Source organism: Camelus dromedarius, chromosome 16, assembly GCF_036321535.1.
Source record: "Camelus dromedarius isolate mCamDro1 chromosome 16, mCamDro1.pat, whole genome shotgun sequence".
In the NCBI taxonomy this organism is placed as follows: Eukaryota; Metazoa; Chordata; class Mammalia; order Artiodactyla; family Camelidae; genus Camelus; species Camelus dromedarius.
This window is the reverse complement of record NC_087451.1, coordinates 55,988,462-56,006,608: the sequence shown is the minus strand read 5'-3', so window position 1 is coordinate 56,006,608 and position 18,147 is coordinate 55,988,462. Positions and strand designations below refer to the sequence as shown.

General features: G+C 46.0%; 1 protein-coding gene across 2 annotated transcripts; it reads right to left on the bottom strand.

Annotated features, from left to right (window-relative positions):
• Positions 1–6,848: 6,848 nt before the first annotated feature.
• Positions 6,849–16,984, bottom strand: CDC6 (cell division cycle 6). Of its 2 annotated transcripts, none has more exons than XM_031468154.2 (12): positions 16,853–16,984; positions 15,884–16,074; positions 14,823–15,104; positions 14,499–14,698; positions 14,076–14,251; positions 13,557–13,663; positions 12,668–12,807; positions 12,037–12,137; positions 10,808–10,872; positions 8,385–8,587; positions 7,809–7,949; positions 6,849–7,526 (listed from the first exon to the last, which is right to left on the bottom strand). In XM_031468154.2, exons 2-12 carry the CDS (start codon positions 16,059–16,061, stop codon positions 7,437–7,439), a joined length of 1,683 nt encoding a protein of 560 aa, XP_031324014.1. In that variant the 5' UTR covers positions 16,062–16,074; positions 16,853–16,984; the 3' UTR covers positions 6,849–7,436. The 2 variants fall into 2 exon arrangements, with proteins under 2 accessions (XP_031324014.1, XP_031324015.1); XM_031468155.2 differs by having other exon boundaries at positions 14,076–14,248.
• Between the last annotated feature and the right edge of the window lie 1,163 nt (positions 16,985–18,147).

Here is an 18,147-nt window from a genome sequence, read left to right as displayed (position 1 = left end):
TGGGCAGGGGAGAGACAGGGACAAGGACGCTGAGCACGAATGGCAGAAGGAAGGTGGAGAAAGGGCTCAGGGGAGAAAGTGGGGAGCCCCAAAGGAAGAAAAGCCTGGTGGCCAGCTCTCTAGCAGCAGGTACAGCCTGCATTAGGGGAATTGTGCAGCCCCTGGGGTGAAAGCCTCGCCTGGCTCCTCCATACCCCGATGGGCAAGGATGGGGGAAGGAAACAAGGCAGAGAGATGACCTAGATTAGAAAGAGAATCCCATCCCAGAACCCTCCCCCACCCCCGCCGTTACTACCATTTGCATCAGCTTTAGGATACATTGTCTTATGGGGTCTTTATGGCCATATCCCTATCAGGCAAGCGGGGCTTGTTAATACCAATAGCCGTTTTTATAAATGAAGAAACTGGAAGCTTAGAGACCTGTATAAATGCACATAGTTAAATGACCCAGCTGAGTCTCAAATTCAGGCCTCTGATTTTCAGTCCACGGCTTACACTCAGAATTTACTTTCCTTCCGGCATCAAGAGCAAAACTAAGTCCGAAGTCACTCCATTATCCACCCCTTCCTCCAAAACCGACCCTCAGGGGATTTGGGGTTGTCATGGAGGAATACAGAGCACACCCTGTACCCAGACAGAGTTACCAGATGGATATGTGCCTCCTACCACACAGAGAGCTAGAGGGGTTCCCTCAAGTGTGACCCATCTCCTCCATCGCTCCCCTTCCTGATCTCCTACACCCAGAGGCAAAGGCCACACATACACTTATGCACATGTCCACCCAGACAAGTCATTCACCCTTCCTGCAAACCCACCAGACCAGAATGAGATGCCCTAGATCTTCAGAGAACAAGGCCTGTCAGCCCCCCAAGAGAGGGACGAAAAAGTCACTGTAAACAGTAGGTACCATCCAACCCCCTCCCCGAGCTCCTGCAGGAGGGCAGGAGCTTCTGGGTAACACCAGGAGTCCAAGGCTCTGAAAGCCAAGGAGCCCAGGGAGCTGGCATGGCTGGGCAGCCTCCCTGATCTGGTCCACACCCCCTTCCCCAGCCATCTGGGCTGTCTCTTCTGGCCTGGGCCATACTCTGGAATCTCTCCCCTTCAGTGCAAGCCTCTATCCTAAGCTTATAGATCTTACAACTATAGGGTCTACAGACACACACACACACACACACACACACACACAGTGGGCCAGAGGGCTCTTTTCAATAGATGTTAAGTGTTGCCAGGGACTCTAACCTAAAAGAACTTTCCCCAGAGGAAAAAGTCACCAAAAAACACGACCGCCACTACCCTCCAGCAAAGCCTTTGGCCACTCAAGTGTGCAATGAGCCTGGAAGGGGACACTGGTTCTACAAGGTGAGTAAGGAGTGAGGGGCAAAGTCCTGAGCTCTTAAGGCTGGGGGTGCAGAGAGGAAGCCAGAGAGGAAGCCCCCAGGGAGTGTCGGATCCCTCTCCGGCTCCGCTCCCCGCCCCCCAGTTACCCCAGCGCTGCCGATTCTCCCCTTGAGGTGAGGTGGGGGAAGGGGTATTGGGCAATACTGCAAAGGAGGGTGCAGGGGCTAGGGCCTGGGCAGACCTTCCCCCAGTTTCCATCCTTAGCTGGAGAACGGGAATGCCTCTGGGGAAGTGCAGCCAGGGCGCCGGAGGGTGCAGGGGCTCTGAGCTTTCAGACACCCCACCGTTCCCAGGCTCCCACCTCCCAGGACTACAGCGAGCTGTGGGGGAGGAGGGATGGGGAAAGCCTGGACTGCCGAGAGGGAAACGACCAGATCGGAAGCGGAGAGGCCAGGCGGAAGGCCGGCAGAGGGAGGATTGGGAAGGGGTGTGCGTGGTCCTACCTGCTCAGGTGCGTGCTGGCGGGGGGCGACGGGGTTCCCAGGAGAACCGGGGAAACCCTCTCAGCTCGATTCAGGATTCCCCCCTGCTTCTGGGTTAGGCTGCTGCAAGAGGCACGGGTTCCCGTTGGGTCCTAAAGCCCACTCTCCCAACAGGAGGCTCTCCCCGCCCTCTTCCACCAGCCCCGGGGTCAGCGGGTGCAGAGCTAAACGGATGCGGCAGAAAGAACTCACTGGAAGAGAGACGGGGTCTGAGTCATGGGCTGGGGACATCAACAGTCCCCAGTCTCAAATCCACAGCACATGGATGATTTTAGCTGAGGATATTATGGGACAGGAGAAAAAAGATATTTCTTCTGCCTGCCGGAAACAGATGGATTTGGGCTTTAGTACTGAAGGTGGGGTGAAGGTCACTTTCCCTACCGCTCCTGAGCAGCCTAGCTATTGAGAATTTGGGAAGAGGGCATTCATTTTGGACAGGAGCTCACTTGTACCCTCTCCCTCATAGATAGAGCACAGTCTCCCCCGTCACTCCCCACTATTCCTAAATGCCTAGAAGGCCAGTCAGGAGGATAGGGGGGAAAAAACCCACCTGATTTCCAGCAAGTAAAAAGGGCAGTACGACTTGGATAGCAGTTGGAAACTGGTAGTTATACCCTCAGACCGAGGCATGTGTATCTGGGAGTGTGTTGAGGTGTGCAGATAGACAGGTGAGAGGATAAGCGGGTGGGGCTGGGGGAAGTTGGGCTTCATCCATTAGGAGAAAAGACAATTGTCAGTGAAAGAAGGGGATGCAGAACCTCGGGGTCAACTAGCACTCTGACCCAGCCTTTAAGAGGATCCTGAAACTTGAATGAACAAGTCATAGAAAGAGTATTTTTCCAGGCACCATTTAGGATAAATATAGGGGGCAGGGGACCTCTTAGCACAATTAGATCAACTTCAGTATTGCAGACCCAGTTTAGTAAAGCCTGCCTTCTCAGTAGCCCAAAAGGGAGAGCTCAGGGTTGGTGGGCCAGGTGGGCCAGGGAAGGGTGGATGGGAAGGCTGCAGAGGGCTGGGCTGAGAACATTTTGCAAGGAGGGTTGCACATATCTCCAGCAGCAGAGCAGGGAAAATGTCATGGGGTGAAGGGCCAGGGGAAGTCAGGGACAGAATCAAGGGAAGGGAGAGGGATGGCCTCTTCCTAGAAGGGGAGAGGGCAGCAGCATGGCCTCCACCTCTGTCTCTGTCTGGAAGGAACTGGGGAAAGGAGCTGGATGGCAAGGTTGGAGGGCCCCACGGTGGAGTCCATGGGGTGAGTTCAGGTCAAGCCTTTCACCCTAATGTGCCTCAGTTCTCTCCCAGCTGTTAAACAGGGCTCTTGGTTCTGGTTCTTCCCAGGCAGTTAATGAGTGTTTACAGAAGAGCTTGGAGATCTTCAGATCTCAGCTGGGCCACCACTACAGTTATAAAGCTCAGTAAGGGCTGAGTGTCATTTGGGGAGGGGAGGATCAGGGGAAGAGGGAAACAGACTCCTGTCTTACAACCTCAGGATAAAGCCAGGCTCAGAGAGCAGCGCAAGCCTCAGCTGCCACAGGATATCCCTGTGCCCAGGAATGGAGGTCACGCACCCTCGTACCTCTAACCACCACCAAAGGCAGCGAACTGTGGGCAGAACCCAGACTAGCAGCTGGTCTTCATTAACTCCAGCTTTTTTTCACCCCCTGCTGTGAACCCACAGCTTCTCCAGGCCCAGGCTGGAGGGGCTGCCCTAGCCCGACCTTGCAGCTGACTCTGGGGTGGGGGGCACTGCACCAAAGGCCAAATTACCAGCTGAAAATACGGTTGAAGCAAGGCTCCTTTTTCCTATTGGGAGAGAGAAGAGAGGAAAGAAAGGAGTGTGGGGGTGAGAGGGTGGAGGTGGGGGAATTTAGGGCAAACAGCAGGCAGTGAAGTCAGCTGGATCTAGGCCCAGAAACCCCCACACCCTGGGGCCAAGTCTTACTCGAGCTTTGCTTTCAGCTTGAGTTTTGGCTGGGCCCCAAACTAGGGAAGGCCCTGGCTGCCCCTTTCCACCTCCCTACCCCCACCCTTATTAAATACACATTTTATCTCTCAGCATCTTCATTATCTTAACTGAAGGAGACAAGCAGTGGATGGCGGCAGCAGAGAGCGTCAGGAGCCGGGGGGGGGGGGGGGGGGGGGGGGAGAGCAGGCGCACCCTTGTTATAAAGTGCTGATCCAGCGCTTTCAGGCAGTGTGGGAAACAGAGGCGGGATCAAAGGCAGCCAGGCTGATTCAGAACTCAATTAGAGCTTTCTTAAAAAGGAGCTGGCTCTCTCCTTTCGCCAGTCTTCAGACAGCCTTTACCCAGGCCCCTTGCACCCAATTAGCTTCTACCACCAGTGCCTTGGAGCTGGGGTTGAAAATCAAGGGAGGCCAGAGAGCATGCCTTCTCCCCCTACAGAACCACCTCTTCTGAGAAGACAGCGTCATCGAGAGCACATGATAGGGGTGGAACCTGAAATCACATCTTTCCCCAAAAGTTAAAAAGTGGGGCATCAAAGGTGGGTTCGTCACTAGCCCTTTGCCAACTAGAGGCACAGCTTCCAGACAGGCACCTCTCTTCCCAGCCTGTAGGTAGGACGGTCTTCCCAAAGCCAAGGCTTCCTGGGAGCAACATGGAAGTTGCCTCAAGCAAAATACCAGGATATCAGAGGGAGCCATTGGAACATAGGTGAGGCCAATAAATGCTGTGCTAACACAGGTTGTAAAATGGAGTGCCCCACTTATTTATTTTTTTTGAGAGCACCTTTTACAGTGGCCTGCTCCACCTCAGTGCAAAAGCACCAGCATGCTACCTCCAGATTAGAACTGTCTGCAAGATGGAGGGAGAGGCGGCATCTCACCTTGTCACCTATCTGTTCGTCCAACAATTGTTTATTGAATACCTCCCAGGTCCAAGGCACAGATACCAAGGTAAATAATATTTCCATTTTGGCTCTCTCTTTTGGTCTCCCACAGTAGTCAAGGTAACACGTCTCCACAGATATTTTTAAGAAGCCCCAAGTCATATCTCATTCCTAATTCCCAGTTCTTACTGGTATTTCTTAAAAGAGCATTTAATAGAGGCAAGGAGCAGTGAGAGGGGAGAGAGAGCTCTGGCGGCTTTCTGGATCTCTGGGCGCGGGGACCTCACACTCTCTCGCCAGTTACCCAGCCACAGGCAGGTCTTCATTGAGCCAGAAATGTCAGTGGCAACTCTGGGGTTGCAACTCACACCAATTTTATTGTCTCTGTGCTTTCCATGGCAATACCTACCAACACTATGGATGCTTAATTTGCTTCTGTGAAGAAAAATAAATAAGCCAGGATGCAGACACACACCCCACCACCTTCAAGAGGAAGAATGTAGGTCAGCATCTCTGCCACTACTCCGTGTGAAACAGTCTAGGCTCCTGGCAAAAACTAGTAACCACAAGCCCAGCCCAGCCCCCTAGAAATCCCACCACCTTCCCAGAGCTCACAGCTTCAGCGAGAAAAGGACTTTCTTCCTCTTCTCAGTCTGCTCCCTGGCTGTCTGAATTACACTTAAGACTTCACTGACAAACATACATCAGCTTTTGCTCCCACAAGGGCAGCGGAAGCCAAGCAGGGACTCTAAGTCTGCTTCACGCATCATTGACAGAACCAACCCTGTTCCAATTGCTGAAGTCTTAAGAGCAGCGATGACCTAGAAATTGACAGTGGGGGGAGAACCGAAGGAAAGGAAACTAACAAAGTACACAGAAAACCCGATTTCCAAATACCAGGGGAAAGGGAGAGAAAGGAGGTAGAGGGGGAAGAAATTTGGCCCCTTTGACTCTGCAAATGCGCTCTTGGCCCAGAGCCGTGGAGGATACATAGCAGCCCCACTACGAGTCAAGCCATGTTCCTGACTCCAGCCCTGCAGTTTAGAGGAAGGCGCCAAGCCTCAAACACAACGAGGTGGGGAGGCCACTCCTTTCTGGGCAGGATCCTACTGTGGACACCGAACAGACAGCAGCTGCCCACAGTGTGGAAACAAACTGTAAAGCAGTCACGTCTCTTAAGGCTGCAGCATCCAATAAAATGTAATTTAAATCAAGCCTCGCATCTGTTCTCAATCCCGTTCAGTCTCTGCTTTCCATCAGCCTTCGGACAATCTCTGCAATTATGCTTATTAACCCTTATAGCCCCGGACACTCTCCGAGCTTCGAGGTATAGGACTGTGTTCTCCACTCGCAAATTGCTCTCAGAGGGAATGAATGCACTAATAAAGGAGTGTGAGGGTGAGTCATTCAGACTCCTGTCTACAGACTCCGCTCTGCTGCACACACACCAGTGGGTAGTGTTCATTTCAGAGGGCTCTCTCCCTGTGTCTTTCTCCCATCCCGTACCACCTGCTGTAGCTCAGATCACATTGCAAGGATACAGTGGGCAGCATGAATGAAACAGTGGCCAACAGATCATTTGTACACATATCAAGTTCCCAAACTCAGGCCATGTCAGAAAGGCAGGGGCAGACGGAAGAGCCCAGGGAGCAGCAGTCTCAGACACTGGCTCTCAGACCATGCATATCACACATAGTTTGCATGCCAAGAATTTGCTCGAGTTATAAAAGTACAACAATCTCCCAAAAGAATCAAACTGAAGTTTTTTTTTTCCCCTTCCCTCCAAACTACCCCAGCCCAACGCCTGCACTTTCCAGGTAGTCAGTGTTATAAGGGTGCCCTCTGGCGTCCCCGCCACAAATTGCTATTTAATGCCACTGGAAGCCAAACCCAGAAAAGGTGAGACTTGAGTAACGATATGGATCAATTTATCTAATAAGACTGGGAAAATAGAAGGTTTAGACAAAAACACTACCCCAAGCTAAGGTGTTTGGAAAGAAATGGCTTCGTCTGAGGGCAGCTAGGGCTGTGGGATAGTCTGGGGGAGGAACTGTCACATTGCTTTCTGCAAGTTTGAGCTCTCTTGCAATGTGTTTGCTTAAAGAGACAAAGAACGCAGCTTGAAAATAAATATATTCACAATCTGTAAAGTCACATTCTCCTGAGCACCCCCACAACCTTGGGAGTGCCCAAGAAGCTCAGTAAGTCTTTAAAATGTCACAATGTGGAGGTATTTGCAATGGGAACACTCCAAAAAGAAATATTCTTTGATCAAAGTGTCCTCCAAATCTCCACGTGGACTTATTTTCCTGTGTCATCCTTTTTCATTCTTCTTCGTCTAGTCCCAAAGTTCTTTAAAATACACTAATGTCTGAGGAAACTAAGAAGTAAATATGTGCATTTTCCACAACATAAATCTGTATACTTGCAAGCCTCCTGGTTAGCGACACACTAGTGACAGAGGTAGCAAATGTAATTAAAAGGGTCTACTTCATAGTTTTTTACGCATGAACATAATAAGACCTAAAGATATTATTCTGTGCTAGTATTCATGAACCCATAGATTAAATTTTTATCAGCTTTAGGTAAAAAAGGTCATGTTTGTTTTCAGACGTGAGTGTATAAAGTACTAAAATGAAGACTTCATCGCTCTCTCAAATGCTGGCTGGATACTTTCAGGTGGGTATTGGTATAAAAGAAGAATTTAAGGCAATCCAGTAGCTAAGATATTTCCAACTAAAGCTCTGTCTTTCAGAGCATGCTCTATTTCCTTCTCTTCAATCTTCAAAGACACCTGGAAAGAAGAGAAAAGGAATTTTCACAGTGGAGAACTCGCAAAGTTTTTACTATGCAAGCTTCTACCATGTTAAACTTGTCTCACAAGAGGCAAGCAAGTTAAACACTGCTTTTCCAATGGCCTGAAAAAAAATCTCATTCATACTACAGCCCTGTCTTCACACACCTTAACAAAAAAATTATTTATCTAATTGCAGTCCATTAAAAATCTTTAGCGAAAGGTAAGCTCTCCAAAGCAGGACGATTAAAAGCAATGTCACAAATAAGCAGTTCACTGTACCTTTGTGAAGCGGGTATCCTTGTTTTTCTTTAATCCGAAAATGCCCCTGGCCTCCAGGAGCCCTGAAAGTGACAAACACTCTGACTGGTCCACAGCTGCCACCTGCTGTTTGCGACAGACGTTACTATAGGCTTCAAATAACTGGGAGGAAACAAGGGAGAACAAATGTTGCTTGTAAGTCATATTTCTTGTAACCTTGTGATCCTTTAAGAAATGTGAGTCTGGGTTTGCAAAACAGTTATCGGAATACCCTAATTCTCCTTCTTTTCAATAAAATCCTTGAAAAGGCATTATGGAGACAATGCCAAAAACCTATCCTGTAATGCAGGAAAGGGGCTTTATAAATTTCACAGGGAGAGGCAGAAGTGAAGGGGAGATTAATGGTAAATTCTCAACCACAACCCAAGGGAAATAAAGTCAGCTGCCTTTTATGTGATACCAGTACTTACTCTTACTGTTAAGATCCATTTTTAATTCATATCAGCTAGAGCAAGACAGGCCTTTTGGAAAATATCTGCTCAGCAAAGCAGATTGTCATCTCCACCCCAGCTCCATCTGCTGAGATTCCCAACTAACCTTCCCCAGAGTGACCTCTTTGATTTTCAACTGCCTGGTCAGGAGCAGCAAAGAGCAGACCAAGATCTTCTGCTGAAGAGGGAAGGAATCGTGTGCTCCATCTTGGCTCAAAGTCATTCTGTTTCCATCAACTTCTGAAATGACTTGTGATATGTGAATAACACCAACCCGCTTGGGAACCAGTGACTCAGAGGGTGATTTACCTATAAAGCAAATAAATCAAGCTTAATTAGATTTTTTTTTTTAATATTGTGGGTATTGAGACAGATGATACTAAGCTTCAGTTGAAAGAAATTCAAGAGCAGTCATGGGGTGGCAGAGGTTCCAATTCTGTAACTAGAAGCCAAAGGATGAGAGACAGCGTGATCCTCAGAAAGATGTCAAAATGTGAGATGAATTGGAAAGTAGGGTTATTCTTTTTCTGGGCAGAATGGTGAGCTGCTTTATCCTGTAGAATGCAACTTAGTGTCAGAGAGACAAAATCTACCTCATGAAAGAATAAGGACCAGATGGAGAACTAATGGACTCTGCCTTGGAAGTTCCTGATATCTCAAAGGCCAAGAGGGATAACAGAATCTTGAAGCAAAGATGATTGCACCTGGTAATTTTATTTTTTAACTTTTTGTTTTTAAGTTTTTATTTACTTTTTTAGGGGGTAGGCAATTAGGTTTTATTATTTACATTTATTTATTTAGGGGGGAGGCAATTAGGTTTATATTTATTTATTATTTAATGGAGGTACTGAGGATTGAACCCACGACCTTGTGCATGCTAAGCACACGCTCTACCACTGAGCTATACTCCACCCTGGGGCCTGGTAATTTTATAAGGCTGGAAAAATTACCTAATATTTTGAATCAACTGAGTGGCAAAATGTGGACAATCATACATATGTCCTCTGGATAGCCTCCCCAAATGACCTCTGAGGTTTGGTTCACTTTCCTGGGCTGATCTACAGTAGAGCAACACTTGAGAAAATGGCATTGGATATCTTAGCAGATAGCACCATCTCAGAGGCTGGAGGTTGGGAGGCTGCCAACAAGGTGTAGAGGACTACGGCCTCATTGTGTGGAGATGCTGGAATTGCAAGACAGAGGAGGGATTTGCTCTGTAACAACCTTTGCCTAAAGTTACTTCCTGAGACCAAGTCGGCTGTCCCACAAAAATTTGCTTCGATGTCACTGCCACAAACGGGACACTGCCGACGACTCATTGTAGAGGAGAAACTGGAGATCCGCGACCAAGAAGCAGAACCTTAAAGTTGAAAGGAATTTAGGTCTTTTCTTGCTCCCTACCCAATGGCTGAGCCCCTTCTAAAATAATCCCAGCAAGTGGTCGCCTGTCCAACTTTTGAGTATCATTAAATGGGGCGCCCACTCTGTGTCAAAGTCCAATTAGTGCTGTTTATTGAAAAGTGTCTTCTTACATCTGGTTGAAGTCAGTCTCCCTATAGCTTTCTAGAACCATTAAAAGCTAACCACACCTACCAGACATCATAAGACAGGAATTCACTACCTCTTTTAGTTATGTGTGCCAGAGGCGCTCACAGGGGCCACTGACAAGCCTAAGTGTTATTGGTAGGGAAAAAGGGAATCCTGTGAAAAGCTGAAGAGAAGCCAGTATCTAGACTGTGCACTGGCAAATATTACCCACCATCAACTTAACCACTAAGTTTGGCTCCTTCTGAAATACTTCTATTAATTTTCTTTCAACAAGTTGATGAAAAAAGTGTTTTCTGTGGAACTATATTTATAGTGCTAGAAACAATTTTAGTAACTCTTAACCAGTGCAGGAGGGAAGGAAGAAACAATCAAATCAGACTGTCCTGTTTCTAAAGATTAACAGGGGATGTTAAACACAAGATATGTAGTTCATGGCCATTTGACATCTGCTGTAGCTAAGAGAACAAGGTTGAGGGAAAAGAAAATTAATTCTGTCATTTTTGTGATAGCCTGTAGTTTACTGTTGCAATACCATCTTTGAAACTCCACCCTCTTCCACTTGTTGAAAGGCTTGCAATATTCCAAGTGAAACTCAGTTCTTTCCCTGTGTGACCCTTATTTACCAGGCTTTGCTTTCACCTATTCTGAGACCTAAGGTGAACTCAATGTAAGTACCCAGAGAGAAGTTGATGCAAACTTACTGTCTAGCTTTCATTCTTAGAGCTTGGAAAGAAAACTACTCTGTCCCAACCATTCACGTAACACCCTGGAGAACTCATTTCCAGTAGTGCATGGATTATAGCACTGGCAGGCAGGCTTGAAATAAAGTAGATGAAATTGATGCAAAACACAGACACATACACACACACATGAGGGGGTGAGTGTGGATTTAACTATGCTCATTTCATCTTTCTACCTCTTTCCTCAGGAAAGTTAAGCCTCCAGTTATAAAGGAAGACAGAAAGGAGATAAACTACTTACATTCAGGCAGTGGTTTGAGGATAGTCTGTCTTTTGACATCTGACTCTACAATTTCAATAGCTCTCCTATATAAAAAAAAAATTTCTAAAATTAATTTAGGCTGAGCCAAACCAAACACTCCACCAAACCACCAAGCTCAAAACAGTCACATTAACAGAAAGCAACATGTTTTATAATTTTAAAGCCCTCAAACAAAACTGGATTATGTCTCAGCTTAAGAAGACTGAATTGCCTTGAAATAATTCATGGACCAGGGAATCTGAGAAACTGCAACACTACACGGTTTCCTCTTATAGATGCCAAAAAAGTGATCATACATTGAGCCAATGATAACATTTTGGACCAAGAAAAAATGTCATGGATGGGGGAAGATATGTAGTGTGGGTGACTGACTAAAGAAAGCCAGTACCACCCATCCACAGCAGACCTAAAAGGAGAGTCCGCTGTTACATATACACAGGATACGTGTAGGCTAAACCACACCGGCCTACATCACTATTGCTCAGAGCCTCAGTCTTTACCCAAGTAGTTTGCTGACTAGGGGAAACTTTCAAAACCAGGATCACACCATCTAGCAATAGGAAGAGCTTACTCTCCCACTGCTCTCTCCAAACTACTTTGCCCACAGGAAGCCATAAGCCAGACCTGGATCTTCTGCATGGCAGTAGGGGGAGGTTGGACCAGCGGGCCAGCACAGCAAGTATCATTTTAATGGACCCAGTGTCCCTACTGGGAAGGAAGAAATTTCATCAGTCAGCACAGAGGCTCCCCCAGCAGGAGGGGCAGGGGGGTGGGAAGGGAGAGAGAGACCTGGAGTACAACTGTGGGGGACCACCAACTGGAGGAAGGGGTGCTCACAAAAGCAAAGGAAGGAAAAAAAAGTCTCAAGGCAAAGATGGTTCAGGTCCATAAATAAACCTGCTTGAGACCAGCTAATGGAAAAGTAAACTGGAGTCTTTTTTAATACAAATGTAATTAACCAATCTATAATCACCACAGGGAGTGCCAGCAACATCTCATTTGTTTCTCCCTCTGTAGGTAATGGACTGATAATGTTTCAGACATTAACACGGTGGAAATGCAGAGCTCCCCACTGAGAAACAAGTCCTCCTTTCTGAGCATAAAAAGTGGCAGAATGGAGCCTCGTAAGCCACATTCACTTGAGTTACATGAGACAATTAGCAGCATTTCTTTTTTTAATAAAAGCAGCCAACAGTGCCATAACTCACCTGCAAACATCTAGCGCTTTGCGAACATCTCCTGAAACAGCGGAGACTTTGCGGGCACAGAACTGAATAGCAGCGTTGTCCAGAACCTGATCTTTAGATGCCTTTGGACATGACACAGAAGATGATAGTTTGAACCAGAATATTCCCCCTCTGCATAAGTATTTTCACACTTAAGTCTAAACTTGATGCACCAACCTTTAGGGTCTAAGAGATGCCTTTTCTGCTTATAAGTAAATGGAGAGTTTATACATTTAAGTATTTTGTAGGAATGCGGCAGAGATTCACGAAGGGGAAAAAAGCAACTGAAACTTAAATTAGCAAAACTAAACTAAAATAGAATCTATTTGGTCATTTACAAAGGAGAAAGTGCTTCTTCAGGCCCTGTGTTTAAAGGCCATTAGAGAAGCATGTGGATGATTCCTCTAACTCTTATTATTTTTATTCCAACACTGAGGCATCCAATAAATGGAACAATGGGTGGAAATTCATATGAAAATGTTCTCACTATGGATGGCTCCTAGGAACTCCCTTGGAGTAACAATCAAAGCAAAATATTTTAGACCTATTGTTAGGTTTCCCTTTCACATGTGATACAAGGAACACAGAACTTGGTACAACAGTTAGCACTCACCTGATTAAGTCGATCCTGCAAGATAGTGGCTATCTGATTTTTGGTGTAAGGTGGGAAGTTCAACAGCTGTGGCTTACATTTTTCTCTAGCTTGAAGCCTTGGCAGAATTCTGTCTGTGAGATCCAGAGTATTAGCAATACCTGAGGAGGAGATAAATAACACTAATCACCACTGGTCAAAACATCCTAAAAGGAAAACTAAATCCTCTGAAAGCTGAATAAAATTTCCAGTTATAACCCAGCATTCCAGTTTGCTTTCCACTTGCCCCCACCCCCCCAATACTCATTAGGTGAGGTGTACACAATATTCATACAATGCTCTTTTCAAGGTAGGTTTAGAATTGTTCACTGAGAAGCAGGATCAGACACTCTAAAAACCAATTGTCTCTGAAATGCAGTATTACGTCTTTTTGTTTTGTTTTGAATCATTGGTCACATCTTTATTTTTGAAAAAAAAATTTTAATTCTTATTTTTTATTGAAGTATAGTTGATTTACAATATTAGTTTCACATGTACAGCAAAGCGAATCAGTTATACATGTATACACATATATATATTTTCAGATTCTATTCCACTATAGCTCATAACCAGAAATTGAATATAGTTCCCTGTGCTGTACAGCAGGTCCTTGTTGTTTATCTATTTTATATATAGTAACAAATATCATTAATCCCAAACTCCTAATCTATCCCTCCCAAGTATTATCATTTTTATTCAGAGTTAACAAAATTGATTTGCCTTGGTTAAGGTTACTATTTTATAGTAACTTTCTTATTTTGATAAGCAGAAAGCTGGTTTAAGATAAAATAATAGGTGATAAATAAACTGAAGAGATTAAAAAAAAGAGGTCTTTAGGACCACCAAGTAACATTAACAACAGGGTACTAACCAATCAGCACCAATCGAGAACTGCTTAGCCATGGCCATTCAAACAGTGTGTACAGTACATCTTGCCCTTTACTGTCCAGCTGATCCATCTCGTCCAACACCAACACACTACATAGAAAGAGAAACAATTAGTATCCCATTAACCTTCTTAACTCTCCAAACTGTTTGATCTGGGCTGACTCTAGGTCACATTCCTATAGCTGAGACCAGTTTGAAGATCCCAATATGTCCTATCTCCAGTCACTGTTACGATGATACCCCTGCCATCACCAAAAAGTAACATACAGGTTTTTCAAGCATTCCATTTAAAAACATTTTTTCCCAATTTAAAATTAGAAGGTTTTTTTCCCCTTCTTTTCTTCTTTCCCTTTAAGCTTATGTAACTACCTCTCCTAAAGCAAATATAGGAAATGTTCTTTTTATGAACAAATGGATTAAATTCAAGAGGCAAGAAGGCGAGTTTGTGGGCAATAGACCTTGCAGATTTTCACAGAGCAACATGCAGCAGAGCAATGCTTACATCATGGGGCCCTTCTCTGCAGTCATATGGTTTTCCAGTTTCCTCATCATGTCCTTCCCAGCTGGCCTGTATACTTCTTCCTGACAAACCTCCTGGGCAATGGCTGGGAATACAGCCTGGGCACTCCTCAAGGACATGCAATTCAGCATGATCGTTTTAAAGCCTTTCAGTTCCTTCTAGAAAAATGCAAACATACAAGTTACTTTGCCTTGGATAAAAATTTGATAGAACCTGGGGTGTCTTTAAGGAGTTAACAGCATGCAAAAGAATAAGCTCCACTTTCACTGGGAAAGATTTAGACAGGAAAATGAAAAGTGTCTTACTGGGGGGGAAACTTCAATCCCCTAAGCACTTCTACTCTTTCTTAACCCTTAATAATCAAGTGTCATTTTAGCAAGAGCATAATTCAGGCTCTCAATGTACCTTGAGGTCTTGCAGAATTCGGCTTAAGCAGGCAGTTTTTCCAGTTCCAGGAGCACCAGAAAGATAAAGACTTCCAGCTTTTTTCCCACAGATGTGCTCCCTCAGGAAATTCCGGATGACATCCATCTCCTTTTCCCTGGCAGGCAGCTGATCCGGGACAGCTGTAGTCAGGACCTGCTTTGCTTGCTGGTAGCAAGTGCCTGTGCCAGACATGAAAGGACAATTAGACACAACAGAGGTGACCGAGAAGACCCACTGGGTTTCACTTGGAATCGCCAGCCTTGTTTACGAGGCTGCGTGAACAGCTGCCACGTAAGAACGAACCTTCTTGCTTGAACAGTCTCATACACGCAGATTCCTTCTCCAGCGAACATCTCTGCTCAGAATTTGTTGTGATGTCTTCACATTTTCGAATTGAGGAACGTGTTTTGTTTGGGTGAACTCTGGCTTGTTCTCTTTTGTTGGGAGACTTAACTGTCAGCTGATTGTCAAATACCAATCTACGCCCCTTAGGGGTATGTGAGCGAGGGGGCCCATTCTCTTTCTTGCCTTGCTTTGGTGGAGAACAGGGAGGTAAATGGGGTGTGTTACACAGGTTGTCGTCACCTGAAATGTATTAAAATCAAAACGTGGTCATTCTTAGCAGTGGACTTGGGAAGGTCCCTGCATCCCCCCAGAAAGAGGTGAATTTCTTTCTACCTCAGCCAGAACCACCAAAATAAAATGCCTCTCATCCAGAAGAAAACACTGGCCACCAGATGGCACTACTGAGTCTTACTACTATTTGGTAGAAACCAAGTGGGTTTTTTAGTGGAATTAAATTCTAGGATTGCTCTAAAACAGAGTTTCTCAACCTGGGCACCATTGATATCTTGGGCCAAATAACTCTACATTGTCGGGGACTGTCCTGTGCATTGCAGCATCCCTGGCCTTAATCCACTATGTCAGTAGCACCCCCTCGGTTATGATAACTAAAAATGTCTCCAGATATTGCCAAATCACCCCTAATAAAAAACAGATGATCTAAAACAAGGATTACCAACCACTGTTATAAAATAAGAACTGTCACGTTTCTCTTAACTTCACAACAACCGAGGCAAGTTTCAAAATACTATATAACTAAACTGCAAGGTCATTTAAAACACCAATAGAAACAAGGTTATCAAGGAATTGAAGATCAGATCTATTAAGTAGTTCAGAAAGGGACTTCAATAAGTAGCTTAACTCTGAAGTTCAGAAAGCACTTAGTGACCATTCTGAAAATAACCAAAGGGAATAGAGTGGTCTTAACTAAACTCAGAAAGCTGTTTCAAAGGCATCTTATTGCAGAAAGAGGTCAAGAGCTAACAGTCAAAAAAGTTGTATTTAAATATTGGATAGCTTACCTAGACGTTTTCTGGGGCTGAGAGGCAGAAGTTTTGCACAAGGAGAACAGGGTATGGCCTGGACATTTGTCAGTTCTAGTTTGCTGTTACCCGAGTTTTTAGGTTTGTCCAATGTCCGAGACAGTTTCTTTTTTGGAAAACTGATTGTAGCCTGTGACTGGGATCGGGTTTGAGGCATGATGGCAACACAGCTGGGCACAAAAGAGAACAGGACAGCCAGTCAATATGTAAAAGTGAAGTAAAAGTAACACAGAACTTATACCGTTGATCAACACCCATTTCATGAGTAAATTATATTATGACAACATTTTAGCATTTAGTTCTGCGTCTCATCCAAATCTTTGCAACAAGAGCGAACACCTTGTCCACCTACTACGTGTAAAAAGCTGTCATGAGCATTTAAGCTCATTTAAGTTTTACAACCACCTTAGAGATTGGTACTATTATTATCTTTAACTTATAGATAAGAAAACTGAGAGGCAGAGAGGCCCAACGTCACAGCAAAGCAGGATGTAAGACCAGGCATTCTGTCTCCAGACCCAATTTTTTAAGCACTTGAGCGGTGCAGTAAGAAGTTAATCATAATTGGTTTCTGTAGGATTTCTAATCCCCTGGCTCCAGGCACGGGGTAGATCATTATCCTCAGCTTAGCCCAGCAACCTCCCACTTTAACCGTCTTCCCCAAGTCCTCACTCTGCACTCAGTCCCCGCTCTACCCGACTCTCAGCCCCACTCCGCCACATCTCCCTCCCGCAGCACTCAGCACAGCTGCCAGGCGACTCCGAGGACGCACCTCTCCCTTCCCTACCCCGGCCTCCTCTCTCTCCCTCCCGCGATCTGAGCTGTCCTCCTCTCACTCCACCTGGAGCTGCATCGGAATCCGTGGCCCTCGCCACAGCCCTTAGCCCAGCTCTGCTGACCCCGGAGCCCCGGGCCCCCTCTCCTTTCCACCTCACAGGGCTGCGTCACCTCAGTGCCAGATCTTTCCCGTCTCCCGCAGACAGCTTCAGGGAGTCTCCACCACAAACTCCCGGACACACTCCACACCTGCAGCCGGAAAGCCCAGCCGCACTCGCGCCAAATCTGCCCGGCCGCAGCTTTCCCGCCTCCCGCCAAAGCCCGGCCACGTTTCTGATTGGGTGTCGCCGGAGCGCCGCGCGCCTTGGCCACCGCCCCCTCCTTCACATCCAATCAAGCCGGAAGGCGCACAACCAATAAGAGAGCCCCAGGTCTCAGCGCCATCGTGAGGCCGCGCCCACTGAGCCCACACGGGCGTCTACATCCGGGGCCTCCGCGGAAAGACGCGCGGTTGCGCCTGGGCGGCGCTGAGTAAGGCGGGCCTGCCCCGCCGCAAAGCCTGGCGGGAGATGTGGTCTTCGCCGCTCGCGACTGTATTTCCACGCCTTTCTTTCGTGCCCCTTCTCACTGCCGTACTCACCCGTTTTCGTTATCCTAATGGGCTAGAGTTTCAGAGAGCTACTACATAATACCTACCATTATTTAGGCGGTTCCGGGTGCCAGGTAGGATGTTAGATGCTTTGCATTTCTAATGCTCACCCCTGCAAGGCGCAAAGCAAATGTGCAGAGGGTTAGAGGTCAGGGAAATCTTGGTGGTTTAGGACCCAAATTTCCTGACTCCCCAGCCAGTGTTTTTTTGTGAAGTTGTACACTTGCATAAAGAAAGACACTATGTTTCATCGCAGTATCTCCCTGATTTGTTTCAAAGATGAAAGAGGGCCAGGCCTTTGCTTTTGTCACTGAGAATATGATATTCTGTGCACCTTCCTATCGTTAATCCCATTAATCTACGCAATGTGGAGAGTGGAGAGAATTATGGACCCTAATTAAAAAAAATTTTTATGGCTAAACACTAGGGTTTCGGGGCCAGAGAAGACCGCTATAAAAGAAATAGCAAGCTGAGCTTTTAATGAAAAATATAAATTAGAGCAGTAATTTACAGGCCAGCTTCCAGAGCTAATAACCCAGCTAAGCCTCAGGTTCTGTTAAAAGCCAGAACCCAATTCTAGGTGATGGTAAACACTTATCGCTCACCCTTCAATGTCAAATGATATAGAACAATAGAGCCAGGGCGTAGGAAAACTACAATATTACAATCAAGTTAATTGTAGTTAGTTCATTTAGGAGATTAATAAGAGTCAATACTGAGTACTTATGTGCATGCCAGGGACTGAGCTCGGGTATTTTACCATCTTATTAATTCTCACAGGCACCCCGTGAAGTTGGAATTATTTCCATTTTACAAA

Bases quoted from the DNA above. Each gene is read 5' to 3' on its own strand.
- CDC6 (XM_031468154.2), bottom strand. From the start codon at position 16,061: ATGCCTCAAACCCGATCCCAGTCACAGGCTACAATCAGTTTTCCAAAA. The intron at 13,664-14,075 runs GTAAGCATTGCT...CTTTCTATGTAG, and splicing joins GCAGAGAAGGGCCCCATGAT to TGTGTTGGTGTTGGACGAGA. The intron at 7,527-7,808 runs GTACAGTGAACT...TCTTCTTTCCAG, and splicing joins AGGATACCCGCTTCACAAAG to GTGTCTTTGAAGATTGAAGA.